The following is a 24003-nucleotide window of genomic DNA, read 5'->3' as shown; positions in this document are numbered from 1 at the left end:
CACCTAGAAACAAATAAGGAAAAACTAAATGCCAGAGTGGGTGGTGGTCCAGGTCAACTGGCAACAGTATGACAAGCAACTAAAGGGCAAAAAGGAAAGAAAAGAAAAAACAGAGATAGTGAACATCAGTGGTGATCAGAGAAGTGGAAGTCAAACACAACCATTTTTCACCCATGGAAAAGAGTAATAGCTTCCCGGGCTGGTCAGGGACTCGAGAAACTCCCCTACGTCCTGGTGGCAGCATGAGTGATTGCAGTCTTTTTGGAAGGCAATCCAGCAGTAGCTGTTGAGATTGAAAATACACGTTTCCATTGACAAAGCAGTTCCGTTTGGGGGATTCTGTCCTCTAGAAATAAAAGCACCCGTTCTTAAGCATGCAGTGAAGGTAGAAAAAGTTTGTCAATTGCAGTACTTTTTTTGTAATGGCCCAAATCTAGGAACAGTCTGAATGTTCCTCGGTAGGAACTGGCAGAATAAATTGCAGGACATTATTCTTAGCAAGTATTGTATTATTAAAAAAGCAGTGAGATCTATTCCCACTGTCTCGGAAGGTTGTAAATGCAGCGTATTCTAACGTGATGAAATGGAATGCACAAAGGAGTTTTTGCAGCTTTATGCCGTGTATGCAGATGTCATGATCCCAAACAAAAGACTGAGCCCTTTTGTCTCAACGTGGACGAGCGTGTTCTTCCCACTCTCATAGTTCTTATTGATGGCTCAGGAAGGTAGGGGATTTTGATTATTTCAGTTTTGTTATCTCTGTGTGGCTTCACTCCTCGGCATGTAGTGAAGACGTGGGACCAGCTTGTCCAGGAAAGTGCAGACCACAGAGAGTCGTGTGCTTAGCAGAGTGGACTTCACAGATGTCTTCACTGTGCCTTGGGGACTAGCAGATCGCCAGTAGCATGGACGTTGGCTTCATGTCTGGACGGCTCAGTGAGCGGTTGCTGGTTTTATGAGATGCAGCTCTGTCTTGTCCACCTGTGGAGGTGCTCCAACCACTAGATATGACAGAAGTGATGCTGTGTGACCACCGGGGCTGGCCGGGTTACGACAGGCCCGGCAGCTGCCCTTGTTTGCAGAAACAGGGACGCTAGGAGCCCTGAGCCCACCTTGCCGGGAGCTCCCACCTGCTGGCCGTGCGGGCAAGCGAGCCCAGCCCCTCCCACATTTCCTGACCTGCAGAACCATGAGCGAAATAAAACGGTTGTTTAAAGCGTTGAGGTTATGGGGAAACTAGTCCTGAAACAGCGGTAACTGAGACATGCAGGGTTGGTTGATAGCAGCGTGACTGTGACGATGTTCATACACTCAGGGTAGAGGAGCCTTCACGGGGCTGATCCCAGCTGCGTGTTGCACGCGAATAAACCATGCCATAAACAAGAAAGGTTTGCCTAGTTATAATAAGTACTCTTAAAATTTGGTATCCCACTTGGCCTTTTTACATATAATGTTTTATTTTTAAGTATTACATATATGTATTATATATTGTAATTGTATATATGTTATATATATTATATATATATGCATTATATACACTAAAAGTATGGCAAACAGTATACATTTAAAAAAAATTTTATTGAAGTATAGTTGATTTACGATGTTTTATATATATAATACATATATATAACATATTATAATTATAATATATATATAATACATGTAAGTATGTATTAGATATTGTAATAGTATATATGTAATATATATTATATATGCATTACATACACTAAAAGTATGGCAAACAGTATACGTTTAAAAAAAATTTTATTGAAGTATAGTTGATTTACGATGTTGTACTAATTTCTGCTGTACAGCAAATTGACTTACATAAATATATATATATATTCTTTTTCATTATGGTTTATCCCAGGATATTGAATATAGTTCTCTGTGCTCTACAGTAGGACCTTGTTGTCTCTGCATCCTATATATAATAGTTTGCCTCTGCTAATCCCAAATTCCCAATCCATCCCTCCCCCACGCCCCTCTTGGCAACCACAAGTTTGTTCTCTCTGTCTGAGTCTGTTTCTGTTTTGTAGATAAGTTCATTTGTGTCATTTTAGATCCCACATGTAAGTGATGTCATATGGTATTTGTCTTTCTCTTTCTGATTTACTTCGCTTAGTATGATAATCTCTACTTGCCTCCATGTTGCTGCAAATGGCATTATTTCATTCTTTTTTATGGCTGAGTAATATTCCAGTGTGTGTATTACATACATACATATATATATATATATATACCCACACACCACATCTTCTTTATCCATTCATCTGTCGATTGATTTTTAATTGTTGCCTGATATCCCGTGCTGCGGTCTGAAGCCTTACTTGTTTCTTCGTTTTGAGCTGGAGTACTATACCATTCTCTCTATGCTGTATTCCCATACTGGCGTACTATACCAGGAAACTGACTCAGCTTTGCTCAGACCACGTTGTGAAAACTTTCTGAAACTTTGATGTTTGTTTCCAGCATCTACTTCCCTCTTCTTTCAGGAATTCTCCTTGGCCAATTCACCATTTCTCCACTTCTAGTAGATCAGCCGATCCCTTGACATCAGTGAGACGGGGATGGTCCAGTCAGACTGAGATGTGAGGAGACATTGTCGGGGCTCTTCACTGGGTTTGGGGGTGTGCAGATATGAGGCCTCGAGCTGCCAGGGGCATCCTGGGGCCCTGAGGCAGAGCAGCTTACTGATGAAGGGCACCTATCCGGGAAGGGATGGAGGGAAATGGGCCCTGAGGACATCTTCCTGCTGAGCTGGACCTGACATTGGGCCGCTCCTGGACTTCCAGTTCTGTGAGCCCCAAACCTCTCTTTTTATTACTGCAAGCTTGACTTGGATTTTCTGTTGCAAAAACTCCTAGTGACCACGTCCGCAGCATTTTTGAGATTCTGGGTGACATTTCGGAGGGACCTTGCTAAATCAGGGGATCTCCAGGCAGTTCATCCGGTGACTGGCCCCGGGTCCTGAGAGGCCTGGCGGGAAGGGTTAGGAATGTGCTGTCTTGAGAATAGAAGACCAGGGGGATGAAAGCTGCCCTCAGATGTTCAGATGTCACGTGGAAAAGGCAATCCATTTGTTGTTTGTGGTTCCAGATGGTTTCGGAACTGGAACCCACATGTGCCATGTTAACGAAGACACCGTTCAGCCGAGTATAAAGAAGGATTGTCCGACTATTTGAGCTGCTCAGCAGTGGAAGCAGCTAATGCTGGGTCCAACCTGAGAGTTCAGAATAGCAACAGAAGTTGGATGCTGTCGTGGAAGATTAGGCTACATGATTTCTCTTTTTCTTCCAGTTCTGAAATAACAGGATTTTGAGCCTCCTTAGGTCTCAGAAGATGTACTTATTATGTGACCCTCAGGCAAATTGTGAGGCCTCTCGGGCTCTCATTTTCCTTTTCCATAAAATGAAGATAACAGCACGTTGCCAGCTGATTTTTGTGAGCCTCATAATGTGTATGAAAATGCTGTGAAAACCAAAGCCCTCCACACATGGCAAAAACTTATCACTGCCTACATTGTGAACTCCAGTTTAAAGAATGTGGACAGTTCCTTAACGTTCTTTGTTTGTTTTGACCTATGGGTGGTTAAAAAAAAAAGAGAAAAAGAAAAGTGATACTAATAAGATAAATAGGATTCAGCTTGCCCAGTCCACCTAATTCTCTTGTTTCCTCCAAGCGCAAATTCAGGTGAATTTCCTATCTTTTAATGGTGGAACTCGGAAGTTTCTTGGGGGTCACTGTGAGATACAGCCAAGTGTCTCATCTTAAGGAGCCAGAGCTAAATCATGATCCGAGATAGGTCACTCCCCCCTGCGTCAAGCCTCGCAAGGTCCATCTTTTCTGTCTGACCTGAGGGAAGCCTGCACATGGAGAGGCAGGTCTTTTCATTCACTAGAGCCCCTCCGCCCCCAGCTCCCCCTCATTCTTTGCGTTTGCTGCCTGGAGACCCTGGGGATGCTGGGAGATTCCTGCGTGCAGATGCTGAGCTCTAGGGTTAGGCAATGAGGATGGTATGTGAGGAGGCTCACGGGGCCTGCAGAGCGAAGTCCGGGCCACTTTGGTTTCAGGGGAAGCTAGCTGTCCCCGTGCCTCTCGGCCGGCGCGTTGGGAGCTGCCCGTCCAGCTCCCGTTTGCATTTCGGCTCTTCCTGGTGATGACAAATCGAGCGGCTGTTCGGGCCGCGTGCAAGAAGCTCTTCTGCAAACACTGCCGCTTTGTCTCCTGCCCCATCTCGCCTTGAACCCGGCACAGAGCGGCCACTGTGTCCTCCCCAGGCCAGAGCCCCTCCTGAGTGTTAGGGGTCTTTTGTTCAGAAGCTCCCCGGTTCTGGAGCGCTGTACGTCGTGGCTGCGGTCCAGCATGAGTGTTTGGGAAGGAGAAGAATGCAGATTTCCGGGTGTTTTGAAACCTCACCCAAGTTGCTGACGAAATGGAGCGTGAGTGAAGTTAATTCTGCGTTCTGGAGAAAGAAAAGTGAGGTGAAGACGAGACAGCCCATTTGTCCTGTTTCAAAAACCAGCTCCGAATGTGGACCCTACTGCTTGCCTTCGGTGAAGGAAGCCAGATGAGCACGTCATTTGGTTCATTTGTGTGCGTGTAGAACTCTTTTGTGTGTTTTCCTCTGTTTGGTTTGCAGAGGGAGTTTCCGTGAACTTTAATATGAGGTATGTGTGAATTTCTAGAAATCACTCGAGATTCTCCGGAAGGCAGTCCAGCTATGGAAAGGCTTAACTGCCACAGGCAAGGTGCGGCCCGGAGGCGTGATAAGAGACTCCTCGAGGCAGTGTCGCTGCTTGCTGAGTGGCCTCAAGCTGTCCTCCTTTATCTCGTTTGTTCTAAGTCCAAAGGATCAGCGCTGCCTATAAAACCAACTGCTGATTACCTGCTTCCACACTGCATCCACAGACGCTCACATTTCTTTTTCTTAAGTCTTATTAACAGAGTGACAGATGCACAGGTTAAAAAAAAAGAAATAGGGCAAGACCCTTATTATGAAAATCCAGGCCACTGCTGCCTGTCACCTTCTTCTTTGGTGTCCCGCTTCTGAAAGGTAACCATTGCATCATCTTGCGCTGCTTAGTTTTTTTTTTAGTAGACTTTTAGAGCAGTTTTAGGTTCACAGCAAAACTGAGCAGAAAGTACAGAGATTTCCCATATGCCCCCTGCTCCCACCCACACACGGCCTCGCCCACCAGCAGCATCCCGCACCAGAGCGATGGGCCTGTTAACAGTCGATGGGCCTACATGTCATCACCACCCAGAGTCCATAGTTTGCATCAGGGTTCATCCTTGGTGTTTGTACATTATATGGGTTTAGACAAATGTATAACGACATATATCCATCATCTAAGTATTTTACGGAAGAGCTTCACTGCCCATAAAATAATTCACACTCTGCCTGTTCATCCCCGCCCCCCTTAAAAGCCTGGCAATCACTGATCTCTTTTCCTGTCTCCATAGTTTTGCCTTTTCCAGAATGTCATGTTGTTGGAATCGTACAGAATGTAGCCTTTTTCAAATTGGCCTCTTTCACTTAGTCATATGCATTGAAGGTTCTTCTGTGTCTTTTCATGGCTTGATAGCTCATTTCTTTTTAGCACTGATTAATATTCCATTGGCTGATGTACCACAGTTTATCCATTCCCCCACCGAAGGATGTCTTGGTTGCTTCCAAGTTTTGGCAACAGTGATGAAAGCTGCTATCGATATCCATGTGCAGGTTTTTGTGCGGACATAAATGTTCAGCTCATTTGGGTAAATACCAAGGAGTGCAGTTGCTGGACTGCACAGCAAGAGTATATTTGGTTCTGTAAGAAACCACCAATCTGTCTTCCCGAGTGGCTGTACCACTTTGCGTGCCCACCAGCAAGGTATGCGTTCCTGTTGGTCCACATCTTCACCAGCGTTTGGTGTCAGTGTTTGGGGTTTTAGCGATTCTAATAGTGTACAGTGGTATCTCACTGTTGTTTTAATTTGCAGTTCCCTAATGACATATAACACTGAGCATCTTTTCATATGCTTACTTGCCATCTGCGTATCTTGCTTGGTGCCTGTTCACATATTTTGCCCATTAATTAGATCGTTCATTTTCCTATTGTTGAGCTCTCTGTGTATTTTGGATAATAGTTCTTGATCAGATACGTCTTTGGCAAATTTTTTCACCCCGTCTGTGGCTTGTCTAATTCTCTTGACATTTGCTATATTTTAATTTTTCAAGTTTAGACGTATTGTGGATTCCTGCTGTGATAGATGAGGATTTAACTCATAACATTTCACCTCCTCCCAGTGTCATAATATCACTATTTTTAGCTCCTTTCGTGGTTACCTCTTTTATTTTAATAATGTATTTCATCTTTTTTTCTTGTTTTGTCAGCTGTATTTAGTATCTTGGACTCTCCATTTGTAAGATGAGGATGGATATTATTGTCTCTACCCCTTTCTGCCAGCTCTCTCCACCTTGTCTTCTACCTCCCAATTTCTTTCACCTGTACTTTAACTTTTTTTGCTAACAAGGATGATACTATTCAAATGTTCTATAAAATAGTCTTTCCTACTTTGGGTCTTTCCTACTTGGTGTCAATTTAAGTAGTATTAATGTTATTATGACTACATAGATAGTCTTCCTTGCAGAGTGAAGTCATGTGCTATGATTTTGTTACCTTTCTTATGTGGCTTCTTGTTTTTATGAGGTTTCTGTTTTCTTCACCATGTTTATTATACCCTCATTCCCCCCCCCACCCCACCCTCACCCCCCGTATTCATCATCCGATGAGGTGTTCTGTTAAAGAAATTCCCTTCTTAGGCACTTTGTCCTCTCACCCAGCTTGGGCTTGTTCTCCAGACTTGCTCCATGGTTATCATCTTGGACTTCCCTTGACCGCTTTCCTCTGATAGGGCCATGCTTCCTGGATCACTCCTCCTCTTCTCTGTGATTTGTTTCTTTGTTTTCCTGGAGCACATCCTCAAATGACTTCCTCAGAAAGGGTGTTCACAATTTAATTTTCTGAGAATTTGCGTGTTTTGAAATGTGTTTTCCACCTCTCTGATTGATTTATAGTTAGATTGGGTATAGAATTCTAGGTTGAAAATCATTTTCCCACAGAACTCTGGAGGCGTTTACCTTGTTGCCTTCTAGCATTCAGTATTGCCTGTACATGATGATGGCCAGTCTCCTTCTCAGTTCACCCCCCTTCCCTAAACTTTCAGGCATTCTTGGTATTTTGAAACTTTAAAAAAGATTTATCTATCTCCATGTAGATCTTTTTGCCTGACACGAATTCTGGAGACTCACATTCTTCAACTTTGGGGAATTGTGTGTCCGTTCTTTAATTATTTCCTCCACTCCGTTCCCACTGATCTATAGTTCTGGAACTTCTATTAATTGATTATTTGATTGCCTGGATTGGCTCTCTGTGTTTATCTTTTCTGTTTTCGTCTTGTTTCGATTCTCTTGTACACATTGAGAGAGTTCCTTGATTTTGCATTCCATTCCTTCCATTGAATCTTTTAATTTGAAAAACATATTTAAATATTCTGAGAGCTTCTTCTTGTTTTATCTCTGTTCCTTTTCCATAGCGTCCTGGCCTTGTTTTAGTGGTTGTGTGTCACCTTGAATCTCAGTGGCAAGACTTTCCCTGAGTGCCTTCTGCCAGTTAGCCTTCTACCTCCCCCTCCCTGCACTCCAGGGCCTTTGCCCATTCTGTTCACACTTTCCTAGCCTTCCTTTCTCCCTTTTATCTAGCTTGAGGTATTTTTGTGGTAATTCAGTTATGCTTATGAAGTTGTTTGATATTCAGATGTTGCTCAGAGGAGAGGACCGTATGAGAGAAGGGACGTAGAAGTCATCAGTATGTAGGTGATATTTAAAATCATGGCACTGAGTAGAAGCACCAAGAAAATATTTGTAGTAAGAGAAAGGAAAAGGCCCAGGACTGAGATCTGAGGAATTCCGGCATGCAGAGAGTGGGGAGGGGGAGGAACCCGACAGGGGGTGGCTGCTGAGGTCAGAGAGAGTAGGTCAGCGTGTGTCAAAAAGGGAGGTATTGTTCCCGCCCTGCTGAGCGGATTGGAAAGGCCCATTGCAGTGGAGGTCACTGATGAACTGGCATTTGGTTGAGTAATGGGAGTGGGCAGAGGAGGGGATATAGGGGGAGACATGAAGACCACCAGTAAACACAGCTTGGGGCAGGATTCTGCTGGGGGGGGAGGGGCAGATCAGAGATGAGCTGGAGGAAGATGTGGATTCAGATATTCTTTTAAAAAATTTTTAATTTTATTGTATAGTTGATTTACAGTGTTGCGTTAGTTTCAGGCATACAACAAAGTGATTTGGTTATACATATATAATGGCTTCTTTTGTTGCGGAGCACGGGCTGTAGGCGCGCGGGCTTCAGTAGTTGTGGCACGTGGGCTCAGCAGCTGTGGCACACGGGCTCTAGAGCGCTGGCTGAGTAGTTGTGGCGCACAGGCTTAGTAGCTCCGCGGCATGTGGGATCTTCCCGGACCAGGGCTCGAACCCGTGTTCCCTACATTGGCAGGCGGATTCTTAACCACTGCACCACCAGGGAAGCCCCTATTTATCTGTTTTATATACAGTGGTGTGTATCTGTTAATCCCAAACTCCTAATTTATCCCTCTCTCCCCTTTTCCCCCTGCTAACCATAAGTTTGTTTTCTATGTCTATGAGTCTGTTTCTGTTTTGTAAAGAAGTTCATTTGTATCATTTTTAAAAGATTCCATATATAAGGGATATTGTATGATATTTCTCTTTCTCTGTCTGGCTTACTTCACTTAGTATGATAATCTCTAGGTCTATCCGTGTTGTTTCAAATAGCATTATTTCATTCTTTTTTATGACTGAGTAGTATTCCATTTGTGTGTGTGTGTGTGTGTGTGTGTGTGTGTGTGTGTATCTCACATTTTCTTTATCCATTCATTCGTCACTGGACACTTAGGTTGTTTCCATGTCTTGACTGTTGTAAATAGTGCTGCTGTGAACATAGGGGTGCACGTATCTTTTAAATTAAAGAGAATTAAGTGTGTTTAAATGCCAGTCAGAAGTATCCAGTGGAAAGAGAATGATACCACAAGTCACATGTGTATTGGGGACACTGGCTAGAGCTCAGTGGGGGTGGTGGAGAGCAGAAACACCCAAATAGTGAGTATGGATGGCTGTGTGCTTAGAGATTATGCATGACCTTGGAGTGACCTTGAAGCCATGGGAAGAGGTTTGACGTTGATGCAGCAGACGAGAGGAAATACCTACAGATTCTGGAACAGAAAAATGAGAGTTTTTTAAGGGTTATTGATCCAGAACATCTCAGAGGTGGGAGAGGCTGGAATCAGGAAGCCCTGTGAGAACGTTTCAGAAATTTCAATGGAACATCCCAAGGACCTGGCCTAGATTCAATACTGAAGGGAAAGGAAAAATATGGAGACTTTTCCAAAACCAGTTAATACGTTTGAGTGACCGACTGGTTGCTTACAAAAGAAGTGGGGAGGGAAGTTTTAAATATGTTTTCAAGGTTCCTTGAACGGGAGAACCTGAAAAACATTTGGTGCCAGTGTCAAACGTGAATAAAAAGAGTGAAGATTCTCAAAAGTGAGCCGCCGGCCAAGAGCGGAGAGGGACAAGGAGCCTGGGCAAATTAGATTTGACGGTGAAGAAATTACTGGAACTTTCCGAGAAAAAGGTTATGAAGACTTAACAGTAGGGGCTTCCCTGGTGGCTCAGTGGTTGAGAATCTGCCTGCTAATTCAGGGGACACGGGTTCGAGCCCTGGTCTGGGAAGATCCCACATGACGCGGAGCAACTAGGCCTGTGAGCCATGGCCGCTGAGCCTGCGCGTCTGGAGCCTGTGCTCCACAACAGGAGAGGCCGCGATAGTGAGAGGCCCGCGCACTGCGATGAAGAGTGGGCCCCGCTCGCCGCAACTACAGAAAGCCCTCGCAGAGAAACGAAGACCCAACACAGCAAAAACAAATAAATTAATTAAAAAAACAAAAAAGTACCAATGCCACCGTGGATGTGAGGATTAAATTAGTCAATGCTTTAAAAAACAAAAAAAAGACTTTAGTAGTTTAGATTTTTTAGACACAGAACGAGTGAGTCGCCTTGTGTTTAGGAGGCAGGGCAACAGGCGTGTGACGATGTGAACCACATGTATCTCCTGTAGAGCAGGTCCTCGAATCCTGGTGCATAAGCCAAAGGTTAGTCACTTACTTCAGAATGCCACCGTTTCCCTCACCCGTGCACGCTAGAACAGCCCCAGTAGCATGTTCTTTAGGCAAGATGAGGAAGTCAGAAAGGGACTGAAAATATTTTATCTTCAGCTCCTGAGAATCACTTCTGAAAACCTGGTCCCTGTTTGAAATGATCGCACTATTGTTACGTACAACGTGCTTTCTGTTCTGTGGAAAGATTAATTTTTCCCACCCCCTTCTCTCTCTGTGTGTTGGCATGATAGGATTTTTCCCTCCTCTTTTTTTCTTTATTGCATACATGTAACTATAAAAAGAAACAGGAAAATTACTCACAGTCCGACCAGCTTAACACTCTCCCGTTGTGTTCTCTCTTCCTTTCTCGTGTGTGTCTCTGTGATACGTACTTGGATGCACCTGTGATCAACCACAGTATAATACAGTTTTTCATTTGGCATTGTGAAATGTGACACGTCACACGCGGTTTAAAAAAATGATCACGTTAGGTGGAGCTTGCTTTTATTTTAACTTCTTGCAGTTGGACCACCAGCCTTGGTAGGAGTAAGCCGTGCTCTGGTGGGAGGAGGGGAAGAAGACGAAAGATTCAGGGCGCCAGCTGAGCCGGGCCCTGTCCGTGGACCCAGGCTTCCCGCCACCTTTGCTGTCGCCCTGCCCCGCTGTCCTGTGCGAGGGAGCGTGCCCAGGATGGATGGTTCCGTGGTGAGCCTTCTGAACTCAGTACTTGAAGGAGAACTGAGAAGAGGAACCCTTCTGGTGGATGGCATCGTAAGCTGGGGGACCGCCCCCCCTGCCAGTGACAGTGCCGGGGTGTCTGAGCACAGGTGGGGGAGCGACACCCACCGTAGTTTGGTCTGATGATGGATTTTAGCAACCCTCTAAACTTAACCTCGGCTCGTTACAGTTTCTGAAAAGATGCGTCCAGAGATGGGAAGAGGCTTTCAGAAGATCAGGGGGCAAATTATACTGATCTTCTGGGGATGAAGTGGCAAGAACGGAAAAAGGAGCAGATGTGGTAAAAAGTATAGCTGGACTGTGTGCTTCATAATCTACAACTGGATGTATTTCATAATGTACTTTGGTTTGATGTAAGCAAATTCCTAGTGGTTTAGATAAGGCATAAGTAACACCAAGTGGCGAACAGACCAAGATTTGTTGGCAAAAGGAAGGACTGAAGCTGTAGCTGAGAATGATGCCTGGGTTGGTCTACGGTCCTCTGTCATTCTTCCCAAACCAACAAATAGCTGAAAAGGAGCCTTACTTTTAGTGGTGTTATTAGGAATGGAAAACGCCTCTATGACAGTCAGTCCTGGACTCTCAGCTTTGCCTGTTCTGACTGTAATTATGTTGAAACTTTAGTTACCCTCCAGTTTTCATTATGGTCCTTGCCAAGATTACTTCACTCCAGAGGGCTGGTGTTACTAAAATGTTTTATCGCTTAGTGGTTTTAATCTTCATTTTACAAGAATAATTAAATGCATCTTTTCTTCATCACTGTTTAGCGTGATGGCAAGTGAGGCGTCTGGACACCTACATGCATTACATGTGTATTATCGTGCTCTTAGCTTTCTGGTAACTTAATTTGGAAAAGTTAACTTAAAAACCATAACTTTCCAGTATATGAATATGACAGTTTAGCCTTTATTATGTCAGAGTTTTCAAAGCACTCAGCCGTCAGACACTTAGCAGAGGACGCCACCCGCCTCCACTTCATCCCCTCGGATTCTGGGATGCTGGGAGATGCAGCTGCTCATGTCTCAGTAGCTGTCTTGGCGGTGGGTTCAGAGCTGTTTCACCACAGTGGTTTCTGCTTCTGCCTCAGAAGACGGAGGCCTCTGCCAGCCTGTGGGCGCGTCCCTGCTCCCAACCCTCCCTACACAGCAGAGGCCTCCAACCCACGGTGCAAATGTATAAGTTACTGCGATCGGCTGTGATTCATCAAGTGTCTTCTGAGTTTGTAAAAGAGGTCCAGATTTTTCATTTTATACTTTAACCTCCAAGGGGGTTTTATTTCTAGAGCATTTAGGAGATCGATGTCTGGGTTTTCACCCCTAGAATTTTTTTTGACTTCGTCTAGAGTAAATAGTATAAGTGAAAATTAAAAATGTAGTATAGATGAAGACTAAAAAATAACGATGATGGTATAGGGGAAAATAACAAATAGTTCCGTACCTTACATTTCCCATTATAAGTATTCTAAATCCTGAATCATTTCCATGTTATATAAATCCGTTTGGCATTGAAGACCATCCCATAGATGAACATACTGGGCCCTTATCCTGTTGGTTCTTGTTTCTATATGAATATAAATGCACACAGCATTCACACTTAGGTTAAAAATAATAGGTCATTGAATCAGATCAGTGTCTCCTTAGTATTATTTGGGTCTTATGATTTCTTCATCAAATTTGTGCTCAGTCAAAATATGTTAATGATAGGGCTTCCCTGGTGGCGCAGTGGTTGAGAGTCCGCCTGCCGATGCAGGGGACACGGGTTTGTGCTCTGGTCCGGGAAGATCCCACATGCCGCGGAGCGGCTGGGCCCGTGAGCCATGGCCGCTGAGCCTGCGCGTCCGGAGCCTGCGCTCCGCAACAGAAGAGGCCACAACAGTAAGAGGCCCGTGTACCGCAAAAAAAAAAAAAAAAATGTTAATGATAAATTTTTTTTGAGTTTTTATTTAGGAATTCACAACAATCCTGTATTTTGTTTAGTTGTCAGGACTCTCAGTTCAGATGTGTTCTGTTGCAAGTTACAGAAAACCCAGTTCAGGGTGACTTATGAAGGGTGACTGTTGGCTTGTGTAATTGGAAGGCTTGGGGTAGGGCCAGCCTCAGGGTGACTGGTGCACAGCTCCACAGTCCACTAAGAGCTCGGTTTCCTTCTTTCTACCCTGCATCCTCACCTTCCTCTTGTGATGGTGGTTGCCAGCCATCGCCAGACTTAACACAATTGCTCACCCGTGTCCAGTATGTTTTAGAAACTCGCCCAGGAAACCTCTCCTTGTGTCTCATGGACCTTGACTGGGGGGCTCGTGCCGTGCCTTGAATCAGCAGCCATGGCTGGGGATGGGGTTATGCTGAGTAGCTCAGCTTGTAGTCAGCTCCCCGCTGAAGTACAGGTACAGAAACCCCAGTCAGAGCTGGGTAGTTACTTAGGGGAGGGGGATGGAGGGAGGCAACAGCCGCCCTGCTCACCGTGCCCTGTAGTTGGAGTTGTTTATACAAGCGCTCGCTGGGTTTCACTGGTTTCTCCTTCTCTCTTCAGGGGCTGTGGCAGCAGCCAAGCGGACAGGCATTCCCACCCCTCGAGAACTCGCGGTAGCTGTCTCGAGAGACAGAACGCTGCCACGTGGTCCCTCCAACTCCAGGAAAGCGGTATCCAGCCCCACCTCTTCCAGCACGCCCACCCCCACCAAGCACGTGCGGGCCACTCCCACGAGACCCAGGCCGGAGCACGAAGACGCAGAGAAGGCCGCGCTCGAGTCCCAGGTTCGGGAACTCTTGGCAGAAGCCAAAGAGAAAGATGGTGAAATTAACAGGCTCCGAAGTGAACTCAAGAAATGGATGGAGAAGTGGACTCAGAACACCGAAGGGGCTGACGCTTTGGACCCAAGTGTGGACGGAGCGTCAGTCTTGCCGGGTGACTCGGAGCCTTTGATCAGAGCCCTCGAGGAGAAGAACAAGAACTTCCAGAAAGAGCTCGCTGAGCTTGAGGATGAAAACCGGGCCTTGAAGGAGAAACTGACTTATTTTGAGCATTCCCCAAATTCAGAGGGGGGAGCGAGTCACACGGGGGACAGCAGCTGCCGGACGTCGGTAACTCAGGAGTCCAGCTTCGGGAGCCCAATGGGAAATGAGTTGTCGGGCGAAATGGACGTGTGTAAAAAAAGCCCACACGAAGGTGTGTTGCGGACGTCGGGCTCTTCGAGCAGCGATGTCACCAAGGCTTCCTTGTCCCCGGACGCCTCCGACTTTGAACACATCCCAGCAGACGCCCCTCCGGGGCCCCTGTCCCCCGCCGGGAGCCTCATCAAGAGCTCCAAGTGCTTGGCGGCTGGCAGCTCCCCGCACACCGCGAGCGAGCTGTCCCTGGCGTCCCTGACGGAGAAGATCCACAGGATGGAAGAAAACCACCACAGCACTGCCGAGGAGCTGCAGGCCACGTTGCAGGAGCTGTCGGACCAGCAGCAGATGGTGCAGGAATTGACGGCTGAAAACGAGAAGCTGACGGACGAGAAGACGCTCCTGGAAGCGTCCTTTCATCAGCACCGGGAGAGGGCGGAGCAGCTGAGTCAGGAGAACGAGAAGCTGATGACCCTCCTGCAGGAGCGAGTCAAGAGCGGGGAGCTCAGCACCCAGGAAGGAAAAATCCTGGAGCTGGAGCAGAATTGCACGGAGATCCTGGAGCAGGGCCGCTTCGAGCGGGACAAGCTGCTCAACATGCAGCAGCAGCTGACCTGCCGTCTGAGGAAGGGCGGGGAGGACCGGGGGGCTCTGGAGACGGTCCGGCTCCTGGAGGAGGAGAACGGGGAACGGACCACCTTCCTGGAGCCGGAACGGCGCGACAGCGGGACCATGGTTGAGACCCTGGAGGAGTGTCGGGTTCCCTTGGAAGGGCTCAAGGTGGAGAACGGGTCTCTGAAGGCGCACCTGGAGAATGAGAAGCCGAAAGCCGTAGAGACCAGCCCCCCGGGGCACACGGCCGAGGGCTGTGAGGTTCAGGAAATGTTGACAGTGGCCCAAGCCGAGAAGGACCAGCTGGAACAGTCCTGCGCGGAGCTCAGACAGGAACTGCTGAAGGCACGTGGTGAGGTTAAGCGTGTCTCAAGCCTGCTGTCCAAGGTAAGGGGCGTTCTCTCTGCCAGTGTTTGCTCATCCTTGAAAGTGCAGCCCTCCTCGGCCTTTAGAGGCACACGGCACAGAGAATCAGGCACTCGATTTCATTCATAATCCAGCATTCTAGCCTGACGATCTGTCAGAGTCCAGACAGACTGGGGATGCAGAAACGAGACACCCCAGTTTCTGGCTGCAGCAGTTGAATGTGTAGTGGGGATATAGTGAGTCTGATGCAGGGATAAAGGTGATGCGGGGTTAAAGAGCATCGCAGAGGACAGCCCGGAGTCCAGTGCCCAGAGGAACACCTAGAAAAACGTGGATAAAGGAGGTAGTAGTGCCGGAGGACTTGCTGGAAGAGGTGGCAGTAAGCTGAGTCTTGAAGGGATGAGAGAGAGGCATCCAGGTCTCTCGGATACCATGCTTTGGGCACCTAGGAACAGAAAATTAAAACCACCCCAAGTTTCCCCACCAAGTAATGCTATAACCACTATTTTGGTGTTTTCTTCTAGATGTGTGTGTGTGTGTGTGTGTGTGTGTGTGTGTGTGTGTGTGTGTCCCACAAGTTAAAGCAAATTTTTTTTAGAGTCATCCTGTGTATATTAAGTTTTTAAAAATCTGATGTTTCCTGAGCGTGTTATTAACTATTAGTTAATCATTAACTCTTCATTAACTATTAACTATTTAATAGTTAATATCTATTAACTGTTATCATTATTCTTTGAAACATGATGTTGAAGGCCAGATAGTACTCTGTTCTATAAATATTTCCTAAGTACTTTGCTAGTCACCTGTTGTTGAACATTTTTGTTCTTTTCCAGTCTTTCAATAGGGTAAATCATTTTTTATCTCTCTGTCTTAGGAAAAATTCCTACTCATTGACTTACTGTGTCAGAGTATGACTGTTTTAAGGACTTTGAATGCATTTGGCCAGATTGGCCGCCAGGAGTGTGACACAGGTGTGCTCCCACCAGCAGAGGGATTCCCTGACCCGTAGCCAACACGTGGTATCAAGTTGTTGGGTCATTCAGATCTGGTTTTCATTTCTTCTTTGACCCTTCCCCTTTTTACTTAGAAAGATCTTCCCCAACCCAGGATCGAATAAATGATCACCACCTTCATTTTTAAAAATAATCCTTTAATCAGTCTGGACCTTTGTTCTGTGGTGAAGATTGCTGGTGATTGTGTGACATTCTTTTTTTTATATATAAATTTATTTATTTATTCATTTTTGGCTACATTGTGTCTTCGTTGCTGCGCATGGGCTTTCTCTAGTTGCGGCGAGCGGGGGCTACTCTTTCTTGCAGTGCGCGGGCCTCTCATTGCGGTGGCCTCTCCTGTTGTGGAGCACAGGCTCTAGGCACATGGGCTTCAGCAGTTGTGGCATGCAGGCTCAGTAGTTGTGGCTCGCAGGCTCTAGAGCGCAGGCTCAGTAGTTGTGGCACACGGGCATGGTAGCTCTGCGGCATGTGGGATCTTTCCGGACCAGGGCTCGAACCCGTGTCCCCTGCATTGGCAGGCGGATTCTCAACCACTGTGCCACCAGGGAAGCCCGATTGTGTGATATTCTGCCCACCCACAGAGCAGTGCTGGAAAAGTGTAGACAGGTGGCTTCCAATTTCCTGTTTCCTCTAAGCTCTGGGTCTGTGATTTAGGGGTCCCTTGGTGAGAGAGCTTGAAAACATCTTCCCACCTTATTTCAGAGGCTGTCACTCTTTTAAGAAACAAATTTGCCCTGAACCCCCAGGGGGATTTCTCTTTCCTGCTTTATCTGCCTTAAGAATTGTCACTGATTGACAGTTGAGCCTGATTCTGGCATTGGGCCGATCTGAGTGGTGGGCAGTGTTAGAAGTTTTTATCATTGTGTTCTGAATTCACAGCATTTTATTGAAAGTGTGGAAGCGGGTACCCTTGGCAGGTACTAGCCAGGTGCCCATGTGAACTGTCGGTTGGTAATTTGTAGCTTTACATTGAGATTTCGTGTCTGGAATAATCCCACCTCTGTTACTCTGTTGCAAAATGTTTGATCTCCCACGCAACTTTCTTGAAGTCCTCCCTCAGTCCTTCATCTGTCTCTTTGTTATTTCCATTGGCATTACATTAAATACGTGCATCAGCGAGAAATAATTCGGCATCTTAAGACAATAGCTTATTTTTCTGATCAAAAAGTTGTATATTCATCACAGAAGGTTTAGAAAATACAGAAAAGTTTTAAGAAGAAAATAAATATTACCTTTAATCTCACTACTTGGAGGAAAAAAATGCCGCTAACATTTTTACTCTTTGTCTTTTCAGACATTTTCCTAGGTTAAGCACATTTTGACATGCATACAAACTTGAACTGGCATAATTACAATATTTAATCTTCCAATTCAGGAGAATAGAGTATGTCACTCCACATTCTGTGAACACAAAGACCCAGTTGGATTGGTTTATCAATTCTCCTATTAATCTGTTTCTGATTAATTTGTTTCTACTTTTATCTTTATCAGTTCTTTCATCCTGCCTTTTGTATATTTCTTTGGTTTCTTCTTAGTTTCTTGAGTAGAATTCTTTGTTCATTTAAGTTTATCCTTTCTTGGTTGATAGTATAAGTATTTAAAGCTATGAATTTGCCCCTTATTATAGCTTTGGCTAAATGAAGACAGTAAAGTCTAGAATTTTCTAGGATAAATGGAGTCTATTTTGGAGAGAAAGAAAAGGCATTTTTTAATATATATGCTTTAAATCAAGCTGTTTATTATATTATTCGTATATTCCATATCTTTATTAATTGCTTGCTGATTAGAATGATCACATACTTGACAGTAGGATGAAAAAGGTCCTAGCTAGTATTTTGACATGAATTGGAGGTAAAAGGTGTGAGGCATGATGTCACAGATTGAGATCTTAGGTCTGTGATTTTGTGCTTGTACACAGAGAAGTTGTAACTTCTAATCTTTATGCCCTTTTCTGTTACGTAGGAAAGTAAAACCCAGATCTCCTAGCCTGACTAATAGCTTATTGTAGCCCCACCGAAGCATATCAACTGACCCACCAGCAACCGTGAATTTAGATGGTAAGATGTAGGGATTCTTGCCTGAAGGAAACCAGAGCACTTTTAGCACAAAACTCTAATGAGGATATAAATGCTGGACCAGCTAGAACGCTTGGGTCCTCCTGACTCAGCTGGTGGTTAATTTGGTGACCATGGGCCCCTTCCAAGTGTACAGTAGAAGCGTGATGGTAGAGGGATCCTGGCCTTGTTCCTGATTTAAAGGGAGTGCTTTCAGCATTTCATCATGAAGGATGTCCATGGTAGGCATTGGCTATATACCTTTTATTGAGTTATGCAAGTATTTTGCGAAGAATTAGTGTTTTAATTTCATTGCTTGTTTTTAAAAAAAGGATGGGGATTGAATTTTTCTGTATTTGCTGTAGACCTTAGACATCTGTAAGATCTATGCAGTAGATCTTGTACATCTACTAAAATCTTATAGTTTTTATATAATCATAATGAGTTTTCTCCTTTAATGTGTGAATGAGGTAGATTAGGGTAACAGACTTTCTAAGGCAGTCTGATGTTAAGCCACTTTAGCATTCCTGGGTAAATTCTAAGTCTCCAGTTCTCAACTGCTTCACTGGACACTTTGCATAGAACTTTCAAACGTAACCTCCTTAAGCAGATGCCAGGGTGGCTGTCCTCTTTGTCACCAAGCAGACTGCGTGGTGCTGAACAGCTCTTGCCCTTGAGCCCTGCATCCGTCCACCTAATTCTTGGCAGAAGGTGAATATTACGAGAAAAGAACAAAATAACCTATTTACAGAGAGGAAAGGCAATGCCAAGCCATCCTGTGACCTTTTAGATTTAGTAAATCTGTAGAAGTCTCCAGTTTAGATAAGTTACTTAAGTGACTCAGATACTGTTAGAAGAGCCTCGGAAAGGCCTTAAAAAGTACTTTTTTTTGGTACGGGGCGAGGGGGTGGGGTGCGTATGTGTCAGTTCCTCATACAGTGAGTGGACAGTTGGCGGGTGTGTTTGTTAATGGTGTGAATGTTTTGTAGCCTTTCTCTTCCTCTCATTTCTTTGTCTTCAGCTAGTGTCTTCATCCTTTGAGCGTCTGTGACACCCATTATATAACTTTGCTGGCAGCTTTCTGTGTGAGTATGTAACCTACCTCTGCACAGCTTTGAGGGAGGGGCTGATTTCCACCGAATCCTGAGGTCTCGGCCTCCTGCGATTGCACACGTGCCTGCCCCAGCCAGCCAGGGGCGTGGAGTTGGACCACATCATTGTTTCCAGACTATAATGCAACCCAGGTTTACATTTTTTTGACTTTCAAGTTTTCATTCATTTGGGATCTTGATGTCAAGCTAGAGAATGTATAAGGCTTAGAACCTAGACGTTTTCAGAGAAAACACTGATGTTTTTCCCCTCCTGAGGTTGAAAGCTTATAGGTGGTATCCTTTGAAATTCAGTTCTTTCTGCAAAAGCTCAGGTGTTTTGTCCCGAGGAGTAAGGGGATCGTAAAGAAACACTTGCTGTGAATGGTCGGGGAAAACTAGAGGTGACTTGGTGATCGTGCGACACCATCGTTGGTCACCAAGGCAGAATAATTAGGGTAGCTACTGGCCACAAACGGCAAAAGCAGAATTCGAGAGGACGGCGTGGCCGACCGGATGATCCTGTCCCTGTGACTGAGAATAGGACCCTGCCAGGACTGGAGGGACCTGGACCCTGCCTTAAATAGCAGGTGGTCCGTGAGGATACCCAGGTGACGCTTTGGACCATGAGAAACAGACCCCTGGTGTCGGTGCCCGAGCCGGCAGATGCGCACCCTACCCCGTAACCCAGAGCCTGGGGTCCAGGCGGGGTAACGTCACGGCTCCAGGCTGGCGGCTCCATGACCCTCTCAGCCCTCCTGCCTGGGGTGCAGGTGAGCGCGACCACTTGAGCGTCTGGTCCCCACGGTCCCTGCAGGCAGGAGGCTCTCAGTCCCGTGGGAAGAACTTTCCCTGGGAGCCCCTCAGCAGCCCTCCCTTTATACCTGGTCAGAACTGGGTCACACACCCTCCCTTGGTCACCTGCCCTGAAATCACAGGATCACAGCCTGATTCCTGAATAAATGGGCGTTCTAAGTAAGAAAAGAAGGGGGAATGGCCCCTGGGTAGGTGAGCCGTTGCCACAGCCAGCAGGACTCCACGTGGTCACTGCCCCACCCGTCTGCTTGTCTGCTTCCCCCTCCAGCCTCGGCCCCTTCACTGCCCTCCCACCAACCCCATCCCCGCCGGGCGCAGTTCTCGCCCTCAGGTGTGGCTGCCCCCTTCCTCCCCCTGCAGGTCCTGTCTTAAGCTTTAGGTCTCAACTGCAGCGTCCCTTCTTTAGGGAGACCCTCAGCTCTGGGGGGCTGTGGGCTTGTGGACCCAGGTGATCATGTCCCGAATGAAGTGGGGCCTCTTGCCCACCCCGGGCACCTCGGTGGTGCTGAGTTGGGCCTGAGCGCCATTCTCTTCTTTTTTAACTTGACCGCAGGGCTGGTCTCTGAAACCTCTGGCCACCCCAGCGCTCACCTCCCCGGTGAGATCTTGGGAAACACCTCGGGGAGCATCACAGCCCTGGCTTCTGAAGGTCTCCTCGAGGGTTCCCCGGTGAAATACAGATTTTTTACCCTCTTCCTTGAGTTTTCCGTCGCCATTTTTCTTTTTCCAGAACAAAAGTGCAGACTGAGTTAGCCTGTCTATTCCCTGTCCCGTGCAAAATAGCACTGCAAAAAATAGTGCAAACGCAGGCCAGAGCGAATGAGACCCGGCTCTCCATCAGCGGGGTCTGCTCAGAACAGGGCCAAGAGTCAGCAGCAGGAGTTTTGGAATAACCAAGTTCGATGTAAAACAAGCACAACAAAATAACACACGCTCGTGGTACAGTCACTCAAGCCGTCATACTGTGTACAGGCGTGACATGTCACTTCTTCCATGCATTAAGCACCCGGTAAATGCTTGTTGAGTGAGTGAGTAAATGAATGAAGGAATGAATGTCAGAGAGACTCGCAACAGAATTAGGAGAGCGAGGCTGCTAGAATTTTATATCAGTATGTTAAAAAGTAAAAGTTTATCATATTTTAATAACAGCTTCCGTTTTAGTAGGCACTCTTAGGGCCTTTAGGTCATTTAACCTCACTTAATCGTCGTAGTTTTAGGCTGTAGGTACTGTCATTACCTATCGTTTTTTTCCGTTGAGGAAACTGAGGCAGAGAATGATTAAGTTACGAGGCTTAATTAATTAACTGATGAAGGCCAGGATTCAAAGTCGGGTCTGACCCCCGAGCTCGTATTCTTAATCCCTGACTTACACTGCTTCCTGGTTACGTGACAGTAAAGAGGAGAGAGAAAGAACCATCGAAAGCAGACCTTAAGGGCTCAAATACAGTGTAGTCTCACGGGGGCCAAAGCCCTTTGGTTTGAAGAAAGCAACCGGTTGGGTCTCGATGAGCTAGGAAAGATTTTCTTACGTGTAAACACAGTAGAGAAGTTCTCAGTGAAAAGCTGAGTCATCAAGACACGTCCTCTTGTTTGATTTATAACCTGAATCCTGAGGGGAGTCAGGGTTTCCCAGGTGTGTTGGTGGGGCGGGAACAGCGGGAGTGTCGCAGGAAGAGAACAGCAAGCTCTTGGCCGCCGATCGAGGAAGTGGTTTGCAGTTGCTGAGTGCACGGTGGCCACCTGCGGGGGGCCCGGAGGAGACCCAGTCGAGAGCTTTGAACTGTACCCTCAAGCCAGTGGGAGCCTCTGAAGAATTTTTTTTTTAATGCCAGCTTTATGGAGGTACAATTCATATAAAGCGTACAAGTCTGTGGGGTTTAGTGTATTCTCAGAGTTGCGCAGCCGTCGCCACAATCACTTTTAGAGTATATTTATCACCTTGTACCTGGGAGCAGCCACCTCCTCAGTATCCCCTCCCCCGCAGCCCCTGGCAGCCACGGCTGCTCTGTCTTCTGTCCCTGTAGATTTGTCTGATCCGGACATTTCATCTAAATGGAGTTGAAGTCTGTGGCCTTTTGCGTCTGGCTTCTTTCCCTTGACATAACGTTTTCGGGGTTCATCCGCATCGTACCGTGAGCCAGAACTTCATTCCTGCTTAGAGCTGAGCGATAGTCCGTTGTCGGGACGGACCACGTTTTGTTTATCCCGTTGTCAGTTGATGGACAGGCGAGTCGTCCGGGGGTGTGCGGGAGAGAAGAGGGTTCAGCTCATCGCAGATCTCTGGCTATGTCACCGTCAGCTGATAGACAGGCGGGTCGTGCTGCTTACCGTAAGGTGGGGTGTCACGGAACACGGAGCAGGTCTGAGGAGGGACGGCTGTCGGACGTTGGAGTAGTGGAGCCAGAAGGGACGTCCAGGCCGGCAAAGCCCGGCTGCTCTCGGAACCTGCCGACCCAGCCACGGGCAGATGCTGAGGCCGGACGGAGATGCCTCTGAGTCCAGGAGGCCCCTCCATTCTCGTGCCCGAGGACCCCTTGCCCCTCCGGTATCTGAGACACAGGAAGGATACAAGTAGGAGAACACCCTGCATGTACCTTTGCTGGGGTTCGCAAAGCGTCTCAGTGGCGTCAGGGGAGGACACGTCCTTGCAGGTAGGGTGGGTAGGATTCTAAACTTGCCGTCACCACCCTCTGCCCATGTAGACGACCCTCACCCGCCGTGGTCAGATCACCTGGTGGTGAAACCATGCCAACCACTTGTCCACTCCCCTGGGAGAGAATCTAGGGGTGTGTGTGGTGCCCCCCGTGGCCAGCCCAGGAATGCTCTGTAATATCTGGGGGGACGGGGGGCGCCTCCAGGGCCCCCAGCACCGAAGCCCTCCTCTCCCGAGCACCCCGCTGGAGCCCCTCCCCGAACCTGCCCTCTGTGGGGAGAGCCACCGCCTTCCGGGGTGAGTGCCCCCATGGCTAATCCACTGGGGGTGAGGGCGTGGAGAAAGGCCTGGCCCTTGGCCCTTGCTTCAGCGTGGGGCAGCCCTGCAGGGCGTCCTGGGGCAGAGCTGCCCTGGGAGGAGCTGAGCCTCTGCTGTGACCGCTCCACCGCTGCCCCCCTCTGCTGCCGGCCCTGCCCCCGCCCCTGCAGGTGTGGGTCTCCACAGTGCTCCCGGGTGAGTTCCTTGTGCACAGCCCAGAGATCTCGGGGTCAGTTTCCCTGGGAACAGGCCTCTGACAATAGCGGGTCCTCAGTTTCAGTGTCTGACAGGCCAGAGGGAAGGTGGTGAGCCTTGCTGAGATCCCAGCCCCGTCCGTCTGGCTCAGGCTGAGCCCCGCAAGACAGTCCCTCTTGAGTGGTCTCTGCTGCCGCCTGCCCTTGCTGGTTGTCAGAGCATCAGGGATGGCTTTAAGCGCCACCTTTCCTGGGCTCCCAGGGAATTCATCTGACATATTTGTGGTGCAGATCTGCACGGCCCATTTCTAGAGAAAGTTGGCTTCTGAAGAGGAGAGGTGCTTGGAACACGTGAGTGGTTTCTCACTTTAAAGGGAAGCGTTGGAAAGAAACCACGTCACCGGGTGTGTGAGCGCCGAGTGTGGTTCTTGGACTAGAGGAGCTGGGCTCAGGGGAACTGGCTGGGTGCGGGGGCAGCCGGAACCCGACAGCCGTCAGGGGCAGGCTGCTGGTCTGAGCGGCTGAACAGACTGTTCTTTTCAAATGATTTAATTTTTCTCTCCTTTAGTTTACTCTGTGAGAGGAATATAACAGTACCTCCCTGTTACTACCCAGCCCCTGGGGGAAGAGTTGTGAAGCTACTTAGGGTTTTTCTTTTTCTTCTTCTTTTAAATAAAAGAGCTTTCCAGAATACATGGCTAAGCTTGAGAGAATTATCCCCAAATCAAGAAGGAAGAGCGAGGTGTGTAATTTGGAAGAGTGCACTCACTGGCGTATGGGTTGGCTGGCCTCAGCTGTGCTCGGCACACGTCACGGGGGCCCC

The 24003-nt window shown here is 47.2% G+C and overlaps 1 protein-coding gene across 4 annotated transcripts in view; it reads left to right on the top strand.

The window, feature by feature from the left end:
• SPECC1 (sperm antigen with calponin homology and coiled-coil domains 1) overlaps positions 1 to 24003 on the top strand; it is a 246390-nt gene that overhangs the window by 137987 nt on the left and 84400 nt on the right. For all 4 annotated transcript variants that reach the window (XM_024753283.1, XM_024753292.1, XM_024753300.1 and 1 more), the window contains one exon: positions 13489 to 15065. In XM_024753283.1, the coding sequence (XP_024609051.1) occupies positions 13489 to 15065 (1577 nt within the window). The remainder of the gene's footprint in view (positions 1 to 13488; positions 15066 to 24003) is intronic.

This window comes from Neophocaena asiaeorientalis, unplaced genomic scaffold (genome assembly GCF_003031525.2).
Source record: "Neophocaena asiaeorientalis asiaeorientalis breed wild unplaced genomic scaffold, Neophocaena_asiaeorientalis_V1.1 scaffold540, whole genome shotgun sequence".
NCBI classification, from domain to species: Eukaryota; Metazoa; Chordata; class Mammalia; order Artiodactyla; family Phocoenidae; genus Neophocaena; species Neophocaena asiaeorientalis.
This window is presented reverse-complemented; position numbering and strand designations above follow the sequence as displayed.